The sequence below is a fragment of the Culex quinquefasciatus genome, chromosome 1 (genome assembly GCF_015732765.1).
Source record: "Culex quinquefasciatus strain JHB chromosome 1, VPISU_Cqui_1.0_pri_paternal, whole genome shotgun sequence".
NCBI lineage: Eukaryota > Metazoa > Arthropoda > Insecta > Diptera > Culicidae > Culex > Culex quinquefasciatus.
The window spans coordinates 50,599,915-50,620,522 of record NC_051861.1 but is presented as its reverse complement, the minus strand read 5'-3'; the positions used below and the strand labels follow the sequence as shown (position 1 = coordinate 50,620,522).

Below are 20,608 nucleotides of genomic sequence, written 5' to 3'. Positions count from 1 at the left end.
TTCAACTGCAGGACTGGATTTATGTTTGTTTATTAAATTAATGTGCCTTACAAAGTACTTGTTTGAATTTTGAACAAAATATCCAACCTCTCCGCTCCCGCAAACTTTGCCAATGCCATTTCACTTTCACCTGTCTGTTCCGATTGCTCAATCCTAACAGAAGCACCACTCGGTTATCTAATTTTCCTTCCCAGCACAATCTTCATTTTTCTTCATTATTAGTTTCGGCGCAATACTTGAAAATGTTTCCGGTACATTCTCTTCTTCGCTACTAGAATGGGATTTTCAGCTAAATGTCGTTAAACTTTAAAAAAATTAATAACCACTGTCGTCGCTCGCACAAGTCGCGGTTCCCGCCTCTTTTTAGAACTTTTGAATCTTACAGCTGGAGTCGTTGGGTGGAATTAAATGGGACACGTAAACAGAAAACAACAGACGCTGCTGGCTGTTGTGTTTTACAGGAAACGAACTCCACTCGAGGCGGCGTGAGCCATGAGCGTACTGGCAGCCTGTTGGGTCTCGAGCAGCAGACGGGCCTCGTTCAACCAGTCCAGTGCAGCCTTTCGGGGCGCACCCTGGAGCAGGTTCACGTACTGAACGGTCTTGACGAGGTCACCCCGATCCAGCCAGTAGCGGGCGCGGTTCAGGATGTCGTACGTGTCCAGTTTGGCGAAATCGAACGGTTTGTTCTCCAGCTCGTCCTTCGAAATGGGCACATCGGGGCGGGCGATGAGGGCGGCCTGCAGATACGACAGGAAGTACATCGGCAGGCGAGCACCTTCGGCCGGAATCAACGCCAGCCTACGGGCCACCTCTTCCACCTTGATGAACCGTTCGCGCAGGGCATCCTCCGGGTAGACACCGCGGCCCTTTGCCTGCTCCGGCAAACCCTTTAGCACCACACCAACCAGTTCGTCACCTTCGGCCGCCCGACCAACGGCGCTAATTTCGTCCTTGAGCGGTCGCAGTTGTTCGCGCCAGGACTTGCCCGGCTGGCCGCTACGGATCGACGCCCACAGCGACTGGCAGGCTCCCCACAGGGCTTGGGCCTGGTGGGCACTCTTCTCGGCATCGGCGCGCTCTGAGGGTGAGAATCGAAACGTTTAGTGGGAAATTGTATAGAATAAACGAAAAAAAAGAATTCAAAAAAAAAGATGTAAAATTCAAGTAGTCAGTTTGGCAAGTACCTTTCATGCCGTCGTCGATCTCTGCGTTTTAATATGTGTGTGTTAGCATGATGAAGACATGTAAAATGTTTATTACGATGAATGAAGAGAAACAGGAAAAGACAAAAACACACAAACACACAACTGTTAGTGGAGACAAATCACAGTTGATTTTGAAAACGGTCAAACTCCTACCTTTCAGTGCGGCATCCATGCCCTTCAGCTTGCCCAACATCGCCGCCAGCTGCAGCTTGTACGCGGCCTGCTCGGTCGTGATCTTTTCGTCCAACTCGCGCTGGAACTTGCGCTTCATCTCGACTTCCTTCTGGGCCAGCGCGTCGGTTAGGTGGTCTGTGTGCGCTTCCGACTGACGCTTCATCTGGTTGCGCAGATCGCGCTCCAGCTCGGCGCGGATCGCTAGAAGCTAAAACGGAAGTAACTTTGAATAACTACTGTTATGGAAAAGGCAAATCATGAATGTGTACCTTTCGTTGGTTCTTCAAGTTCAGCTCACGGCGCTCCTTTGCAATCTCGTACTCCAGCTGTGACTTGACGGCTTCGCTCTGGTCACTTCCTCGAACGGCCTCCAGCGCCCGCTTCAATTGTTGATCACCCTCGATCTGCAGCTTCTGCAGTTCCTTCTGGTGGGCGACCACCTGCGTGAAGGCGTGCACGATGAACAGGTCCAGGTCGTCCTTGGAAATGTTCAACTTTTTCTCCGTCAAATTGATGCCAGGGAAGAGCGATTCAATCTCGTCGATGAAGAAGTTTCTCGCCGACTCCACGTTCTTCCAGTACTTTTCACCGTACGTGGCCAAATCGCGTGCCTTGAAGACGTCCGCCTTGGCCTTTTTCAAATGTTCCAAATAGGCGGCGATGTTTTCGCGGGCCTTGCCCTTCAGCTCGTCGGAACATTTGATGTCCTTGCTGTCCAGCAGGCGGTGCAGCTTTTCAATGTTCTCGCGAGCGTCTTCGGCGGCGTCCTCAGCGGCCTTCAGCGCGCTGTCCCTGGCACTGGTGCGATTACGCAGCAACACCCAGCTCGACGTGTCCAGCTTGTCCACGGATTCATCGACGACCTTCTTCACCTCCTCCGTGTAAGCCTTCAGAACCTGGACGGCCTTGCCGTACTCTTTGATGGCCGTAGCAGCGGCGATATCGATTTGACGCTCGAGTTCGCTGATCGACTTGGGCACTTCTTCACCGTGACTAGCCGAGATCGGTTTGGGAGCGGCCGCGGCGGTGGCGGCAGCTGCTGCCGGAGCTGCGGCCTTGGGAGCAGCTGCCGCTGGTTTCGTGACCGGTGCGGGCTTTGCCTTCTCTACGACAGGAGCCGACTTTGCCGATGTGCTGGACTTTTCCACGATAGGTTCCGGCTTGGGCAGTGGTGGAGATGGAACGGGCACGTGAACCGACTTGGAACGGGTAATCGGTGGCAGGTCGGGCTCTGCAATAAACCATATGATTAGTCGAGTGTTTTTTCAAGCTCAAATAGTCCACTCACTTTTCTCCGGTTGCTTCTCCGACTCGCCACCGGTGAAGAATCCGGTGATGCTTGAGGTGTAACCGCTGATGGTGCTGGAAATTTCATCCAGCTTCTTCGTAACATCGTCCAGCGGGTTTTCTTCTTGCAGTAGCACCTTCAGCACCGGTTCCAACGCCGGTACGTTGCTGACTAGGGTCTTGCGGAACTCGTTGTCGTATCTGGAACCAAAATATTGTCTTGTAAACAATTTTAGAATAGTAACTCTTGTGGCCACTTACTTGGCGTAGGTCACCACTCCTCCACCGATCAGGAACGGCGACAGCACAACCAACACCTTACCGAAACCCGCTTCGCGAAACTCCGGAAGTCCTCCTCTTGTGCTGAGGCTACGCAGAACATGGTTGCTCTGACGCTGCAACGAAAAATCAAACCGTCGTCATCGATATTTACGGCAGCAAACAAGTCACTAATCCCCGCGCCTGCTGAGTTTGGCATTGATAATGACATTTCCGATTAGCGCGGCTGCAGCAGCAGCTATTTGCGTGGTCTTCTACGCTCTTCTGTGTTATGACATAACACCTTTCGCTTTGCCCCGTCGCTGAGACGTCCTACTCGCCTACTGTGCAAACCGAGCTGGTACTTTCCAACCATCTCAAAACCAACAAACCCCGAAAAAGGACTACCTCCGCTCGAGCCATCCTTACCTTGGCCCCGTTGAGGACCGTTTTCTGCACTAGCAAACGATACATGGCGGTGGATCGATTCCTCCAGGCGAAGAACTCCGCGAGACACTCACTCACGCACCTGACCGCAGCACGGAGAAAAAAGAAGCGACACAGCAAAAACGGATCTCAATCCGACGACGACGGGGATGACGGCAGAGCGAAATTTTCACAGCAGCAGAGTGACAGATGACAGCTGTGCGGTGCGGTGCGGGCACACTTTTATTTTGACAGTTGGGTTGCGCACGAAAATCGAAATTTGCTCAATTAAGCTTTGTGCATAATAATTTAATTTTATCGAACTCAACTTTGGGTAGTAAAGTTTTCAGTGTTGCCAGATTGTCTGTATTAGGTTTTACGCCGTGACGTCATTTGACAGCTCGTGTGCACTGTTTACATGGTCCTTGTAAACAGTGCACTCCTTCTAACCTCCAAATCGAGTCGGCGTAAAACCTAATAAGTTGGGTAAAATTTGTAGCACTTAGAGCTACACGCTGGTTCTTGCGCTGGTTAAAATTCACCCGAATTAAGACTAAACTAAACAAACCAACTAGGGGTAATATATCCAGGTTTTTAAGCGACGATGGCGTTCGAATTGTGAACGCCCGAATTGGGTACTAAAGCCCTATGTCAATTTTTATGTACAAAGGTAAAAAACACGATTAAAAACCATTTTTGATCACTTTTTTTTTTCATTTTAATGCAACAAAATTATTGACAAGACAACATTTTTTCGATGGATCAACTATGGTCCCCTTGGAACGAGCTGTCAAGTAGGAGCTTTTCTGTCAAGAAGGACCGCGAGGATAATTTTTCAAAATTGACTTAAAAATCCATTTTAAACTCTTTGTGGTCGTATAAGGCTTTCTAGGCCCAGTAAAAAAAATATAATTTAACCCAAAAATTAAGAACTTCTCGTCACGGTGTCCTGATGCAAACAATCATCGAGCTCGAGCTGTCACAGCCCTGCGAAGTATGTTGTCTGACATATCGAGCTATCAGTCAAAAAATCCAGCTAGAAGTCGCCGGACAAAAAACTTTTGCTAGAAAGAGATAGGAAACCTGATGCAAACAAACGTCCAGCTGTAATGTAAACATACTTTGAATGTGTTAGTAAATTTCTGACTAGAATGCCTTATTGTACGATCAGTTCCTAGCTGGACTCGGTCACTGGAAACGACCGGCGACTCAGTGACCGACGAAATAGACGGCGGGTCAGATGCGGGCATAAAAATGTCAAAATCTCTTCCCCCCTCACTTCGTCTCACCATCCAGCTGCAGCTTTGTTGGCAAACAAACGGAGCACGCGGTCGCATGATGGCGGCATCGAGCCAGAATTAGGGATGATCATGTGATTAAGAATGAAAGTTTTTTCAAGAAAAATAATATTTTTCCGACCGAATAAAAAAATTGCGAGCATGTTCAAAAAATTATTCCTGATGTCGGAGAAGTCATAAAAAAGCAAAATTTTAATCCATAATTTTTCTATAATTTGAATTTTTTCACTCCAACTGGGAACCCCTAGGTCTATCCACGACCGTTTCCAATGACCGTGAGAAGATGCCAGAAAATCCAGCTACGAGCTAAATCCACAATACAAAGGGTCATTGTACTCAGAAAAATAAGCTCTATCGCTGTAAACAATAATATCAGCAATCTAAGCTTCATTTTAGGACCCAATTGTCAAAATCGCGCAGTAGCACTAACATTAGAAAAAAAGTATGGCTGTCATACCAGGGCACACTTTTTTCGAAATGCTGGTACCACTGCGTGATTTTGACATTTCGGGCGTTCACCATTCGAACGCTATCTTCGCTTAAAAATCGATATCTTCGCTTAAAACCTTTCTAATCAAACGCCTATCTTCGTCATATGAAGAGTTTGATGCTATGATGCTCGATCTAGTGCTCGATTAAATCTACAAAACAAAAAACTATTTAGGCTATACACTTACCAGCAACAGCACCGCCTCGAGTACACTGAAAGAAAGGCGCATAGCAATATCACATGTTTTACACGTGAATCTGCCCCATTCGACTTTGCTTGTGATTATCACGTGGAAATCACTTCGAAAATTCTAAACGCGCGACGCGGTAAATTCAAAAGCAAAACACATTAACCTCATGTGACGATGCACATGAATTCACAATGCTTTTTTCATTAATGTTAAATGGTTTTGTAGTGTAAATCGAATGGTTTTCCATTGGTTTTCAAATGAGCAAAATAATGAGAGGGGTTTTCTTATCATGCATTTATTTTTTGTTACGGTTTCAATTATAAATAGTTTTTATTTCTATTTATTATGTCAATTGGGTACTAAAGCCCTATGTCAATTTTTATGTACAACGGTAAAAAACACGATTAAAAACCATTTCTGATCTTTTTTTTTTTCATTTAAATGCAAAAAAAAATGACAAGACAACATTTTTTTTGATGGATCAACTATGGTCCCCTTAGAACGAGCTGTCAAGTAGGAGCTTTTCTGTCAAGAAGGACCGCGAGGATAATTTTTCAAAATTTATTTAAAAATCCATTTTAAACTCTTTGTGGTCGTACAAAGGGTTATTGTACTCAGAAAAATCAGCTTTATCGCTGTAAACAATAACATCAGCAATCTAAGCTTCATTTTAGGACCCAATTATATTGAATATTTCTCTCCGCAAAGCAATTTTTCCACCAGCATCGTCCGTGGCCATCTTACTAATGGCGAGTTTTTCGCCACTCGCATTCAAAAACCAAAACATTTAAATCTAATGTGTTTTTCACTTCAAAATCAAAGGAAATGTCGAATGGGGCAAATCGATATGAAATTTATGTGATAAACCAAAACACGTTTGTTTAGTTTAAGATAGTTTAATATTAAGATTTCCGGCTGAGTACACGCGACAACACTTTTGACGTCCGATTCTCGCGGCGGTCGAAGGAACTCTGCTCGTCGTTCGTCGTCAGGCGATCGGCCGACCTCGGGTCTGCCGTCTCGCTCTAATCCTCGTCGGTATCGGTCTCGCTCTCGCCACCGACACGGTCATCCTGAAGAGGTTCCGGGCTCCGGACCCGATACAGCTTCATGTGGGAAGCCGCTGTGCTCGTCTTCCGTGGGCCTTCCCCACAGATCTTCTCGACGTCGTAACGGTTGTTCGGCTTCACCTTCGTCACCTTGTACGGACCGAGGAACTCGGCCGCATACTTCTTGCCAGGGCCAAACTGCGTTCGCTTGATCGCCACAACATCGCCTTCTCGATAGTTTGGGGCTTGCTTCGCCCGCAGGTTGTACGATCGTCGCTGTTCTTCTTGGGCCTTCTCGATGGACTCTCGTGCCTTCGCTCGGATCTCGTTTCGCTGATCGTCGAACTGCGCCACCTTGATCTCCTCCAGCAGCTCACTTAAGCGCAGGTCACCTTCGTGACGCATCTGCACTCCGAACATGGCCTCAAACGGGGAAACTCCGGTGGTCTGGTGGAAACTCGCGTTGATCCTCCGCTGTATGTTCGCCACGTGCTTGTACCACTTCGTCTTGTCGTGCACGCTCAGCTTCGTCAGCATCGCCAAGATCACCTGGTTGACTCTCTCGACTTGACCATTCCCTCTCGGCACGCCTGTTGTCACCTCCACGTGTTCGATGTTCTGTTCCGCACAGTACTCCTTGAAGTCGTGCGAAGTGAACGCTGCTCCTTTGTCACTGACGATTCTTCTCGGGTTTCCGAACAGCTCGCTCTGTTGGCGCAATCTCTGGATGGCTTCTTGTGCGTTCGTCGTCTTCGTCGGGTAGATCCACACGTATTTCGAGAACGCATCCACAACCACGAACAGGTACTTGTACTGCTTCTCGGTCACATCCATTGGGCCAAGGTGGTCGACATGGTAAGTATCGAACGGGACCTCGCCCTTCGCAATCGGGTTCAGCAAACCATCGGTTTTGCCGCGCTTCTTCTCCGCTAGGATGCACTTCACACAACACTCGATCTGGCGCTTGATCTTCGTGGTGAGTTGAGGAATGTAGTAGTCGCGCTTGATCACTTCCTCGAGCTTGCGCACACCAAAGTGCCCGTTCTCGTGCGCTTGCTTGATCACCTCTCCTTGTAGCTCGGCAGGAACTACGACGACTTCGCGACCGTTGACCACTTTCATCAGGACGTCTCCGTTGACAAAGTAGTCCTCGAACTCTTGCGTCTTCAGCAGCTCGGTTATCGCTCGCAACCTCTCGTCTCTTTGCTGTGCACTCTTGATCATCTCTACTAGCGGGTCACTTACCGTCAGCATCACTGGTGCTCGACTCAGGGCGTCCACGTGCTTCATCCTGCTCCCAGCGCGGTGTTCCACGTGGTACTTGTGCTCGTCCAACGCAATCACCCACTTCGCCACAGTCGGGTTGAGCTTCTTCGCCTTGACGGTATGTTTGAACGCCACACAGTCCGTCACAATCTTGAACGGCACTCCCAGCAGGTAAACGCGGAATCTCTCCACGGCACGTACGACAGCTAGCACTTCGAGGAGGTACGCGCTGTAGTTCTTCTCGGCACTCGTCGTCTGCTTGCTCATGTAGTAGATCGGGTGAAACCTACCGTCGTCACTCTTCTGCAGCAGGACAGCTCCGTAACCTTCCTTCGAGGCGTCTGTGTGCAGCTCGGTCTCGGCGTCGGGATCGTAGATCTTCAGCACTGGGTCACTCACAAGGCACTCTTTCAGCTTCTCGAAGCTTCTTCTCTGGGTCTCGCCGAACACAAACTGAGCTTCCTTCTTCAGCAAAGACGTCAAGGGTCTTGCTATCAGTGCGTATCCGGGGATGAACTTGCGGAAGTAGCTGGTTAGTCCCACAAAACGTTGCACTTCCTTCGCACTTCTCGGCTCACGGTAGTTCTTCACTGCTTTGATCTTCGCGGGTGACACATTGTAGCCTCCGCCACTGATCACGTAACCCAGATACTCGACCTCACTCTTCAGGAACTGCGACTTCTCCCAGTTGAACTGCACTCCGTACTCTGCACCCACTGCCAGCACCTCTTTCAGCACGACGATGTTCTCCTCCTCCGTCGCGGACGGGATAATCACGTCGTCCACGTAGATCATCATGTGCCCCTTCCGGATCTGCTCACGGAACACATCCGCAACAAAACGGCTGAAGCTCGCTGGACTGTTGCTCAGCCCGAACGGGGTTTTCTCGAACTCGTACTGCCCGGCGTGTGTCACGAAACTCGTGTACTTCTGGCTGGACACTTCAACTGGCACATGGAAGAAGGAGTTCTTCAAATCGAGGGTGGTAAACACTTTGGCACTTTTCAGCTTGTCCACTTGGTCCTCAATGTTTCTCATCGGAAAGCAGTCCTTCACGATGCGCTTATTCAGCTGGCGGTAGTCCACACACACTCTCATCGAGCCGTCTTTCTTCGGGGCCAGCGTCACTGGACTCGCGAACTCACTCACACTTTCCTTGACGATTCCAGCCTTCAACCACTCGTCGATGGTCTTCTCCAGAATCTTCTTCTCCTTCGGCGCAAATCGTCGCGGCGCGATGTGAATTGGCGTCTCATCGCTCAGAATGATTCGCGTCTCCACTCGGCTTCTCACTTCACTTTTCGGCTTGTAATCTGCGACCAGCTTTCCCACTTCAGCAGCATACCGCGGCGCCACGTCGAGAGTAACACCACTTTTTCCGCTCGTCAACGCCATCAGGTCATTGACCTCATCACTCTCCACCTCCTCCTGCGCCTCACACTTCTTCTTGAACACGACTCCATCCGGTTTCACGCACACATCCAGGTGGTGCAACGCCTGCATACCCAGGATCGCATCGTACGACATCGATCCAGTCGGCACGACGTAAAACATCATGCTCGGGTACGTCTCACCGTCGACGCACACATCGATCGTCACCGTGCCACACGCTCGCGTCTCGGCAGCACCAAAACCACGGAAGATCATCGGCGTCGTGTTCATCGGCGGTTCACCGATTTTCTTGTGCGCACTCACACACAGCACGTTGTAACGGCTACCCGTGTCGAACAGCGTACGCAGCAGAGAATTGCCCACCGCAATCTCCACCACTGGCATCTTCGTTTCGGCAACGGTGTGTAGCTCGGAGTCTTCCTTTCTCTCTCGCACCTCCTTCTTCGGACACTCTCTCGCTCGATGCCCGTACTCACTACACACGAAACACTTCGGACCACGCGACTTCGCCTCGCAGTCGTTCGCGTAGTGGCCTCGGCTTCCACAGTTGTAGCAACGAACGCCGTCGCTCGCCGTGTGTGCACTCTCACTCTTCTCACTTCTCGCCGTTCGCGGCGTCTCACTTTTCTTCGCTCTCTCGCTCTTCACAAACACTTTTGCGCTCCGGCTCACGTCGCGCATTTGGCTCTTCATCTTCTCGTACTGCTTCACACGCTCTTTCAGCTCTGCCAGTGTGCGTGCACCGTACAGGCCTACTTTGTTGACGGGATCATCGACGATGCCCCGAACCACATACTCACACACGGTTTCTTCGTCGATGTGGCCGCGCTTTGCGATGCTTTGCATGTGGTAGATGTACTGCAGAAAGCTTTCGTCGCTCTTCTTCTTACGGCCACGCAGCAGCTCGTGGATCTCGGCACTTGACACTTTCACTTCAAACTCTTCCTCCAGGGCATTCTTCAGCGTGCCCCAGTCATTCAATCCGGTCGAACTCTGCACGAAAAGCTTAGCGGTGCCACTCAGCAGCCGTCTGCCGTACACAAACTTCTGCACATCATTCCACCCAAACGTTTCGCAAGCTTTCTCAAACTCTTCCAGCCACTCGCACACATCACTGTCTGCACTTTCCCCAGAGAACTTCTCGAGGGAGTCTCCGATGTCGTTGAAGGTGAACTGCGATGCCCGCGGCGCGTCCTCTTTCTTCGCGTTCTTCTTTTCCTTCTTCGTTGACGACATCACGTCGAGCGCCGAAAACAACGAGTCGTCGCTCTCGGAATCACTTTCGCGAACCGTTTCCAGCAACCGGTTCACCAGCACTGCTTTTCTGCCACTCACTGACACGTTCTTCTTCGCGCACAGCTCGCGCAGCTCTTTCACCGTTAGCTTTTGAAGCTTTTCCCGGTCGTACATCGTTCGCCTCACTAACACACTTGCACTACGAGTGCGGAGATGCTCTCTCTTCTCTCACTACTCGCGGAGTCTCGTTTCTCACTGTGGTATGTGTGAACTCTCTCGTTCGTCACACACACGCACACACGTTCCTTCTTCACTCAGGCAAAATGGCGGACTCTGGTGACGCCATCAGCCAAATTCCAACTTTTCGCGATTTGGCACGCGGAAACACTCTCACGCAGCTCAACAACTCGCGGGAAATCGTGGTTGAGCCCCCATGTGATAAACCAAAACACGTTTGTTTAGTTTAAGATAGTTTAATATTAAGATTTCCGGCTGAGTACACGCGACAACACTTTTGACGTCCGATTCTCGCGGCGGTCGAAGGAACTCTGCTCGTCGTTCGTCGTCAGGCGATCAGTGTTACCACATGCTCGTCTGTATCAGAGGGTCCAAAAATCTGTCTTATCTGCACCAAGCATGGCGAATATCTGTACCATTATCTGTACGGTATATTTTTTGTTAAAATCTTTTTTTAACATGCATTTTGAACAATCTTATGACAACACTAAACGCTGATATGCAGCTCGGAAGGAACGCAAAACTCCATATAAAAAACATCCAAGAAATGGCCAAGGAAAGACGTTTCTTCGCGTGACGTTACTTCGCGCGATGTTTGTTTGCAAAAGTTCTAGTGAAAAAACTTAAATATTCAGAATTTGTTTATTTTATTGCAACTGAAAGTCATAAATGTATCAATAATTTTGTAATCGATATTATAATATTGAAAATTCCGAATTGCCTTTTGATGCCGAATCTCACAAAGCAGAATCTTGAAATTAAAAGGAAGGATTTTGTATTTTGCTTGAAAAGAAGTAAACCAAAGAGAAAATCCATAAACACACAGATTCAAAAATACAATTAAAACATTAAAACTAAAAAAATCTAAGATAAAAAAAAATAAAAAGAAATATATATACAAAACAAAATTAAAAAAAAACAAATTCAAAGCTTTAAAATTCTAATAATTAAAAATTAATAAAATAAAAATAATATAATTCAATAATTCATATATTCAAAATCCTTCAAATTCAAAATTAAAATCCAAAAAAATTAAAATTCTAAATTAAAATCTAGAATTTCAAATCATACCCAGATTTAAAATTTAAAAAATATCAAAGAATTTAAGAATTCAAGAATTAAAGCATTTATGAATTTAAGAATTTAAGAATTTAAGAGAATTTAAGAATTTAAGAATTTAAAAATTTAAGAATTTAAGAATTTAAGAATTTAAGAATTTAAGAATTTAAGAATTTAAGAATTTAAGAATTTAAGAATTTAAGAATTTAAGAATTTAAGAATTTAAGAATTTAAGAATTTAAGAATTTAAGAATTTAAGAATTTAAGAATTTAAGAATTTAAGAATTTAAGAATTTAAGAATTTAAGAATTTAAGAATTTAAGAATTTAAGAATTTAAGAATTTAAGAATTTAAGAATTTAAGAATTTAAGAATTTAAGAATTTAAGAATTTAAGAATTTAAGAATTTAAGAATTTAAGAATTTAAGAATTTAAGAATTTAAGAATTTAAGAATTTAAGAATTTAAGAATTTAAGAATTTAAGAATTTAAGAATTTAAGAATTTAAGAATTTAAGAATTTAAGAATTTAAGAATTTAAGAATTTAAGAATTTAAGAATTTAAGAATTTAAGAATTTAAGAATTTAAGAATTTAAGAATTTAAGAATTTAAGAATTTAAGAATTTAAGAATTTAAAAATTTAAAATTTAAGAATTTAAGAATTTAAGAATTTAAGAATTTAAGAATTTAAGAATTTAAGAATTTAAGAATTTAAGAATTTCAGAATTTCAGAATTTAAGAATTTAAGAATTTAAGAATTTAAGAATTTAAGAATTTAAGAATTTAAGAATTTAAGAATTTAAGAATTTAAGAATTTAAGAATTTAAGAATTTAAGAATTTAAGAATTTAAGAATTTAAGAATTTAAGAATTTAAGAATTTAAGAATTTAAGAATTTAAGAATTTAAGAATTTAAGAATTTAAGAATTTAAGAATTTAAGAATTTAAGAATTTAAGAATTTAAGAATTTAAGAATTTAAGAATTTAAGAATTTAAGAATTTAAGAATTTAAGAATTTAAGAATTTAAGAATTTAAGAATTTAAGAATTTAAGAATTTAAGAATTTAAGAATTTAAGAATTTAAGAATTTAAGAATTTAAGAATTTAGGAATTTAAGAATTTAAGAATTTAAGAATTTAAGAATTTAAGAATTTAAGAATTTAAGAATTTAAGAATTTAAGAATTTAAGAATTTAAGAATTTAAGAATTTAAAAATTTAAGAATTTAAGAATTTAAGAATTTAAGAATTTAAGAATTTCAGAATTTCAGAATTTCAGAATTTCAGAATTTAAGAATTTAGGAATTTAAGAATTAAATAATCTAAGCTAGACTGTAATCCATATTCATACAGACTGCAGTCCCGATTGACCCAGTTGATGGTGCAAAACATGATTTATCGAAAACTTTCAATAAAATTTACTTTGACCAGATTCCATTTATTAAATAGTTTAATGTGACATGATGGCGTTACCTTTCAAGAAACAAATAATAATGTTTTGAAAAACGAGGATTAATTTTTTTAATATTCAGGCAACTACAAGGCGGTTGTAAATATGTTTCAAATTTAGTGCATGTAAAGTATGGAATGCTAAAAAGAAAATTTTTATTATTAAACTTTTTTTTGCAAAAAATGCTTTAAATGCAAAGCAAGATTATGAATATAAAAAATCATGTTGTTTTCATGTAATTTAAAAATATACTCAAATTAATTTAAAAAAATACAATAAACTTTATGACTCATTATTTTCTGTATGATTCAGTTCAACTTTTATTAAATTTTTAAATATTTTAGATTTTATTTTACCTGTGTTCTCCTTCATTTTAAATCATTTTTGAGAAGAATGGGAAATGCTGGAAATTATGTTTTAACTTTATTAGAACGAAATGCTATACATTATTTTTGTTAGGTCCTTGTCGGTACTGAAGCCTGGTTAGCAATGAGTCTGCTTTTGTAAATGCAGTTTTCTTAAACCTAAGAAAAACCTAAAACTACAGAGGATCTTGTGTGTAAATGTTAGTGGGAGGGAGCCAATTACCCGCGGCGTACTGGGGGTTAGTATTAAGAGAAAATATTCTAGCATAAATGGATCTAAGATCGTTAAAAAATATAAGCTTGATCCATTTCTAAATGTTTCAAAAGTTACACTAGATTTAATCAATGAAAAGTTTTTAAATGTTGAGATAATTGCAACTATTCAATAATATCATTTTGAGAAAGAATCTGTTTTATCTGAAAATCTGTACAAATCAGTACGGTGACCCAAATATCTGTCATCTGTACGTACAGATTCTGTACTCAAATCTTTGCTGAAAATCTGTACCATGACAGATAAATCTGTACATGTGGCAACGCTGGCGCGATCGGCCGACCTCGGGTCTGCCGTCTCGCTCTAATCCTCGTCGGTATCGGTCTCGCTCTCGCCACCGACATTTATTTGAATCTGAAGTGAAAAGCAGGTGAAACAAGAATGACGCTTATGATCAGCTGGTTTCAAATGGTTTTCAAGTCCATTTGATATGTAAAACATGTGCGGGTCAAAGGAAAAGCACGTGATTTTATTACAGGGGTGACCAAAGTATGGCCCGCGGGCCAAACGTGGCCCGCGAGGTGATTATTTGTGGCCCGCGGACCCATTTAGAATGATCATGTAAAATGGCCCGTTAACCACTTGTAAAGTGCTCTTCCCAAGTAACCAGAAGCACTAAATCAAAACTCTAAATCCACTCTAAATAAACTTTCACGATGCTATGACACTTTAAATAGTCTTTCCCAATGTTTCGAAACATTTGTAGCTTGAAACATTATTATCTACTGTATAATGACATATAGAACAGCCAATTAAAGTTTCAAAGCATTTAGCTCAATAATGTTTCAAAGCATTAATGGTAAGCTTTATATATCAATGTAAAGTAACCTTTTAAAGTTACATCACACTTTGACATTTCTTCAAATGTTTCAAAACACTAACTCAACATTAGTGAGAGCAAAGAAAGTTTGGCAGTATTTGGTGGTATTTTTGTTGATGCAGGAAAAATCGTTTGGAGGAGGACCAGGTTTTGCTCGGACGAGATCGAGTTCGGAGTGGCATACGTCTACGCCAGCTTCAACGATACCTTCGTCCACGTTACGGATCTTTTGGGCAAGTAACTAGCTGGCGGAGCACCGGCGGCATGAAGGTCAAGGCTGATCGTGACGAGGCTCGCCCTACGCTGCTATGTGGCCGCTTTATACGTAGGCGGAAAGTGCAAGTCCCTCGGAATCACCTCGCTACACATGAAGCTGCGTGCCGCCGGCGGAACTTGCACCAAGACCTCGGGACCGGGTGCGCAATCGGTGCTCCGTGCCCTAGCCCGTTATCCGATGAATATTGTGAAGATTATCAATATCTTGTAAAGATTTGAAGTGTATTGATAAATAAATATGTACTTTGTTTCAACCTGGCTAGTGTATTCTTTTTTCATGCAACTAACTGAAGGAAGACTCTATCGACAAAAATCATACGTGTAAACATATTTCAGGACGGGCGAGACGGTTGGCGCAGGGCTTCTAGGTGAAACATCTCTGAACATCAAATCAACACGCAGTTTAGAATCTCGAATGAAGCACAACACAGCAAAAAAACGCAAACAAGCTTTCAAAAACCGTCATCCCAGCGTGAAAAGCACTCTCCCAAGAGAGAGAGAGAGAGAGAGAGAGAGCTGCGCGCAAAGCTTTTTTTTCTATTTCAAATACTGTCGGTAAGGTAGTATTTTGACGTTTTACCGCGGTATAACTCTATATCAACTCTACCCGTCGCCACTCAATTTTACCTCCATGCGTATAAAGTGAATATAAAGTTTTGAGACTCTGTATGCATACTTTATATGTTGATATAGAGGGGATTTAAAGCTACCATATACAGTCCCACGGTTACTTGGGTTATACTTTTAAAATTTTTTTTTTGCTAATTAAAACTAATGATTTATCAATATTTTGATCCCCATTTAGGGACACAAATATTACGTTCCAGAACCATAATAATTTAAACAATTTCATATGTTTCAATGAGTGGAACTTGCAAATATTGTTTAAATTTTCATCAACCATTTTTGGAAATATGTCATAATCAAAAAAAAAAATGTATAAAATCGAATACCAAATAAAACACGTTCAAATTTGACTTAGGTAGAAATCTTCAAGAATTTCAAAAATATAAGTTTTATATATTAATTTCAAAGTCATAATGACCCTCTTATGAATTGACCCTCAAACTTACTTTGCACTTGAAACCTTATCTCGGGATTCGAGCTCATGACAGTTGAATAACGAATCTGATTGACTACCATCTGATTCAGCTACACAAAATGTTGAAATCGGAGGAAAATATTTGATATATATTTATATAAATGTTGAAATCGGAGGCAAATATTTTACACAGCTGTTGTCGATCAACTCTCCCCTCCACCCATTATAAAAAAACTGGCTCGAAATATTAGGAGCAAAAATATTTCTTCAAAAAACATCATTAAATAAATGGAAATTTAAGTGCAGTAAGCTGAAATCAATTAAAAAGGCATTTCTATGCTTTTAGACAAATTTGAGCATGTTCGGGTTTATGATAAAATAATATGAATTTTAGTGAATTTTCGATGAATAAATCTTTGTTCGCTAAAATTTTTTGTCGAATCTTCTCAAAAAAAAAAAAGATTGTAATAGATCAAATTACGTCGTCACATAAATTATTCAGGTTACATGTCACCATTTTTCAAATATAAAAACAATTTTTCTAAAAATAAATTCAATACCGAAAAATTAAAAAAATATGGAAATTAAAAAAAAAAACTTTCATTTTGTAGTATTTTCAAGTCTTAAAAATTTAAATATCCTTATTACATTTTTTTTATAAATTTCCTATTTTGCAAATTTGGCCCGCATGCTCATTTGAGCATCAAATTTGGCCTGGCCTACAAAAACTTTGGGCACCCCTGTTTTATTGTGTAGAATTTTGGAGACTCTCACGTGGAAAAACACTTGAGATTGTTATGTTGGTTTCTTTCAGTGTAACGTGTTTTTCACCTCGAAATCAAAGGAAATGTCAAATGGGGCAAATCCAAGTGGATTTCATTTGAATATGAAGTGAACAGCATTCGAGAAATGAGTGAAAGGTTTTTCGTTAGCAATCAGCTGATTTTTATTGATTTTCACATCCATTTGAGATGTTAAACATGTGTATGTCAAAGGAAAAACACGTGAATTTATTGTGTTGATTTTTGGAGAATCTCACGTGAAAAAACACTTGAGATTGCAATGTTGGTTTCTTTCAGTGTAAGCACGCAAATGTATGCCACTTACCAGGCTTGCCACACGTACAGATATTTTTGGCACAGACCAAACACTCAATCAAGTATAACTTTAAAGAAAAACATTTTAAGCATAAGCATAAGCATAGGTGCCCACCCGCAGTTGCTACTCCGTTATTGACCAGGACCTCCAGAAGTTACATCCACGAGCCGTGGAAGATGAGTGGGTGCTATCTTTCCTCGCTTCGCAACTTCTCAAAGGCCCCTATCATGCTGATCAATACCGGCGCCGGCCACGACCAGTGGTAGAGTCACGGGGAAGTGGATGGGAATGTTAGTCCGATACTTGAGTGATAGAGACCGCCCAATCGACTGCTTCTCCGACAAAGTATCACATGAGTTTTGAGGGGGTTAGTAGATGGGTATGAGGTCAGGATTCACGAGTGGCAGTGATGTGACCATGGGCATTTTGTTTATCGGTTGAAAGTTTTAAATCTTAGGCAGCCGGCTGCGGAAAGATAAATAATTGATTATTTAAAAAGTTTTTTTATTAACCGAACGCGTGCCAACCGAGCAGTAGTGCTATGGGCTGGACTTATCAATATATTTTTACTGGCTGTACAATTAACGCGAGCAAATTTCAAAAATAGTAAATAAAAGACGCTTTACGCTTCATAAAATCGATAGTTTGATGAGTTAATACTAAAACTGCCAGTTGGAATAAATTATTACGATCAATGAAAATAAACGAAAAGAAAAAAAGGACACCACGTAGCCGACTGTAATGAAATGAAAACAATAACTTAAACGAACTAAACCGGCGGCATGCCTTCCAATCAACGATGATGAAAGAAGGGCTTATGAAAAATAAAATATCAAATAAAAGGCTCTAAAAACACGTTGTAGAGTATCCGCGAGGTCCCGCTACACACAATCGAATCAAAAACTAAAAAAAAACAAACGCGCGCTAATTGTCTATCCTAAATGTCAGCGCGTCTTTCGATAAACGATTCTATAGAAATGAGTTTCCACCGAGAAAATTTAACACATTATTTGAAAATTTACGATTTACCCGACGCCGTACCTTCTGATCAACGGTGATATAGGAAGGGCTTTTAAAATCACAAAACAATTTATGGAATCTTAATAAATAAAAGACGCAACTGATTCAACAAAATTTTACGAACATTTTTTTCGATTTGGTGCGCGTATACCACTAGTTATGAACTTAACCTGAAAAACCTGGAAAACAAATTGATTAATATATATCAAGCTCATTCATACCAACTCTTCCACACAACTCATTATACCAGTAAACCTAAATACATTTAAAAAAGTTAATCAAACACCAGATCATAAAAACCATGAGATTTTTTATGACATATTAACAAATTATTCAATAAAATTGATAATTGTGATTTACGGGAAACCTAATGACGATATTTGTTGAATAATTTGTACGCGTAACAAAATGAGCGCGGCTAAACCGACAGTGTATACAAGCTAAAAAATTTTGTGTATCAAACCTTGCAATGAAAACAAAAATAAACGGATACACCCACACAAACATCGTCAATTGGGCCGAAACAATAAAAACATCGATTATTTCAACATTACAAGCAACAAAAAAAAGCAGCAGAGAAACCGAAGTTTTTATATTTGTCAGTACCCAAAACATGGGATCGCTTCCCTAATTAAAAGTTATCTACACTCAAAAAACCTTTCACCACAATATTGCATGAAAATTCCAGTGACAATAATTTTTTGGTTGAAAACATCGTTTTGCATGAGTCATGCAACTGTCACAGTGCATTCATGTCAAATCTGCTTGATTTTCACACAGCTCACACTAATACAACTAAATGCCACGTGAAATCCATGCCTGAAAATTTGGAGGCGTGGTTTGCAGTCAGCTGAGTTTTGGTTTGCATGATTATCATGCGACCTACGCATGGAAACTGGTATGGAAAAAAATCCATACACCTTTTCATGCAACATTGTGGTGAAAATTTGTTTGAGTGAGTGGTGCATCGGTGGTTGCATGAATTTCCTGTCTGCAAATTTTTGGTTCGGTTGTCGAGGATTTCAGTCGTCAGTCGTCAGTTTATTCCCGGCGCTCGACTTAGCAAAAAGTGCGTTTGAAGCAAGGGGCTGGAAACTCTAATATTACTTAAGAATACTGAGTATACTAACGATATTCCAGTATACTTGTTAGTATACTTACCGAACAGCAATAAACTGTTAGTATATTGGTAAGTATACTGGCGATTGGAAGGAAATAATAAGTATACTAACATATATTTTGATATACTGGTTAACAAAATAATTATAGATCTAAGAGTTTCCAACCCCTTGGTTTGAAGTGAGTTTGAGTTTTCTTTGAAAGGCAAAGTTCGTGAATCACTATCTTTAAAACCGGATGGTAAGTATTTTGCATTTTTTTTTTGTTCAAATGAACTTATTGCTAACTTGTGTATATTTCCAGGGGACAAAATCCAACAGAACATGCCAATGTTGGAACTTTCGGCTGTCAACCAGTTGCCATCGGGACAGGCATCGAACTTGGGTGGCACAAAGCATTCGGGACAAGCACCATTAAATGTCTCTCCCGTCCGCTGCTGCTGCTGCTGCAAAGTATTCCACCAAGAAGGACCAGAAGCCTTCTCTGCACCTCAAAGCTCCGCGCCACTCATCACACATCTATCTTCCCTGGGCAGAAGGACTCCACGACTTAGTGAAAAGGACGATGACCGGTTGTACGTCGCCGACTTCGAGAAGTTGCTGCAGTTGGCCCAAGTGTGTTTTTTTTAGCAGATTGATGGATTTTAAAGTGTTTTAGGTATTAACTAAGTGTGATTCGTGATTAGTTTTGAAACTTTGTATTGAAAGTTCTATTTGTTTTGAAAATAAAAAATTATGCAAAGTATCCACAGCGTATAATTTAATAAGACAAAAAAGAAATATTCTAATAATAGAAAACAGCAGCAAAAAGCCGCAATAAAAATCATGCAGCCTCCACGTGATGATCATGTGGATGATGCATGATATGTCATGCACATCTCACATGAAGTTCATGCTTATGCCACCTGATGCAAAAGTGAGCAGCCATCATATATCGGTACGCAGCAGATTTTTGTACCACCGGAAGTTCACGTCAAACTTACATGATAAACTGAATGGAAAAAAATCACATATATATTCATGCAACTTTGTAGTGAAAACTATTTTGAGTGTAGATAAGTTGTTTCGGCCCAGTTTCTCACTCACACTCGCATACTCATTCACATCTGTCAAAAGAATATTCTTATTGGAACTTGCTCACCCGGTTCTGCATGCTGCTGCTTCAAAGGTTGACCTGGCCGAAAGTCTGTAAGACCCGGAAAAATCTATGCTTTTTAGCACAAATCGCTCGGTGCGGCGTGAAAGCCTTGTGCATCACATTTTCGCAACTCCCCGCGTTGAGAACAATCGTCCTCTTACACGCCGGATTGTGTTGAGCTGACGTTCCTATTCACTGCTTCACCAACACAAACACATATTTTTCCTATTCTCTGGCTGACTTTTCCTGGCACGCTTCAAAGCTGAATATTTCTTTTAAAATTCACTTATTTTCTTTTGAAAATCGGGAAAACTTCATAATTCCCTAAAACCGCATAACAAAATTTTAACAATCAGCAGCAGTAGATAGAGCCGCCAACTGCTTTACCTCAGGGACAGTTTAATCACTTGATTGTTATATTATTATATGGTTTTTAAAAGGG

At 41.6% G+C, this 20,608-nt stretch overlaps 1 protein-coding gene, 1 long non-coding RNA gene and 1 pseudogene across 3 annotated transcripts; 2 read left to right on the top strand and 1 right to left on the bottom strand.

Moving 5' to 3' along the window:
* On the bottom strand, nucleotides 1-3,566 carry LOC6050608 (MICOS complex subunit Mic60). Of its 2 annotated transcripts, XM_038248454.1 has the most exons (7): nucleotides 3,357-3,566; nucleotides 2,931-3,064; nucleotides 2,671-2,870; nucleotides 1,652-2,613; nucleotides 1,362-1,590; nucleotides 1,188-1,208; nucleotides 1-1,081 (listed from the first exon to the last, which is right to left on the bottom strand). In XM_038248454.1, the coding sequence occupies exons 1-7, from the start codon at nucleotides 3,399-3,401 to the stop codon at nucleotides 456-458; spliced, it is 2,217 nt and encodes a 738-aa protein (XP_038104382.1). In that variant the 5' UTR covers nucleotides 3,402-3,566; the 3' UTR covers nucleotides 1-455. The 2 variants fall into 2 exon arrangements, with proteins under 2 accessions (XP_038104382.1, XP_001867187.2); XM_001867152.2 differs by lacking the exon at nucleotides 1,188-1,208.
* A 10,868-nt stretch (nucleotides 3,567-14,434) lies between these two features.
* Nucleotides 14,435-14,961, top strand: LOC6048357 (annotated as a pseudogene).
* A 3,598-nt stretch (nucleotides 14,962-18,559) lies between these two features.
* On the top strand, nucleotides 18,560-19,773 carry LOC119765161. The gene is made up of 3 exons (XR_005276531.1): nucleotides 18,560-19,099; nucleotides 19,180-19,269; nucleotides 19,333-19,773. It is a non-coding gene; the product is annotated as an uncharacterized LOC119765161 (long non-coding RNA).
* The last annotated feature ends 835 nt before the right edge of the window (nucleotides 19,774-20,608 follow it).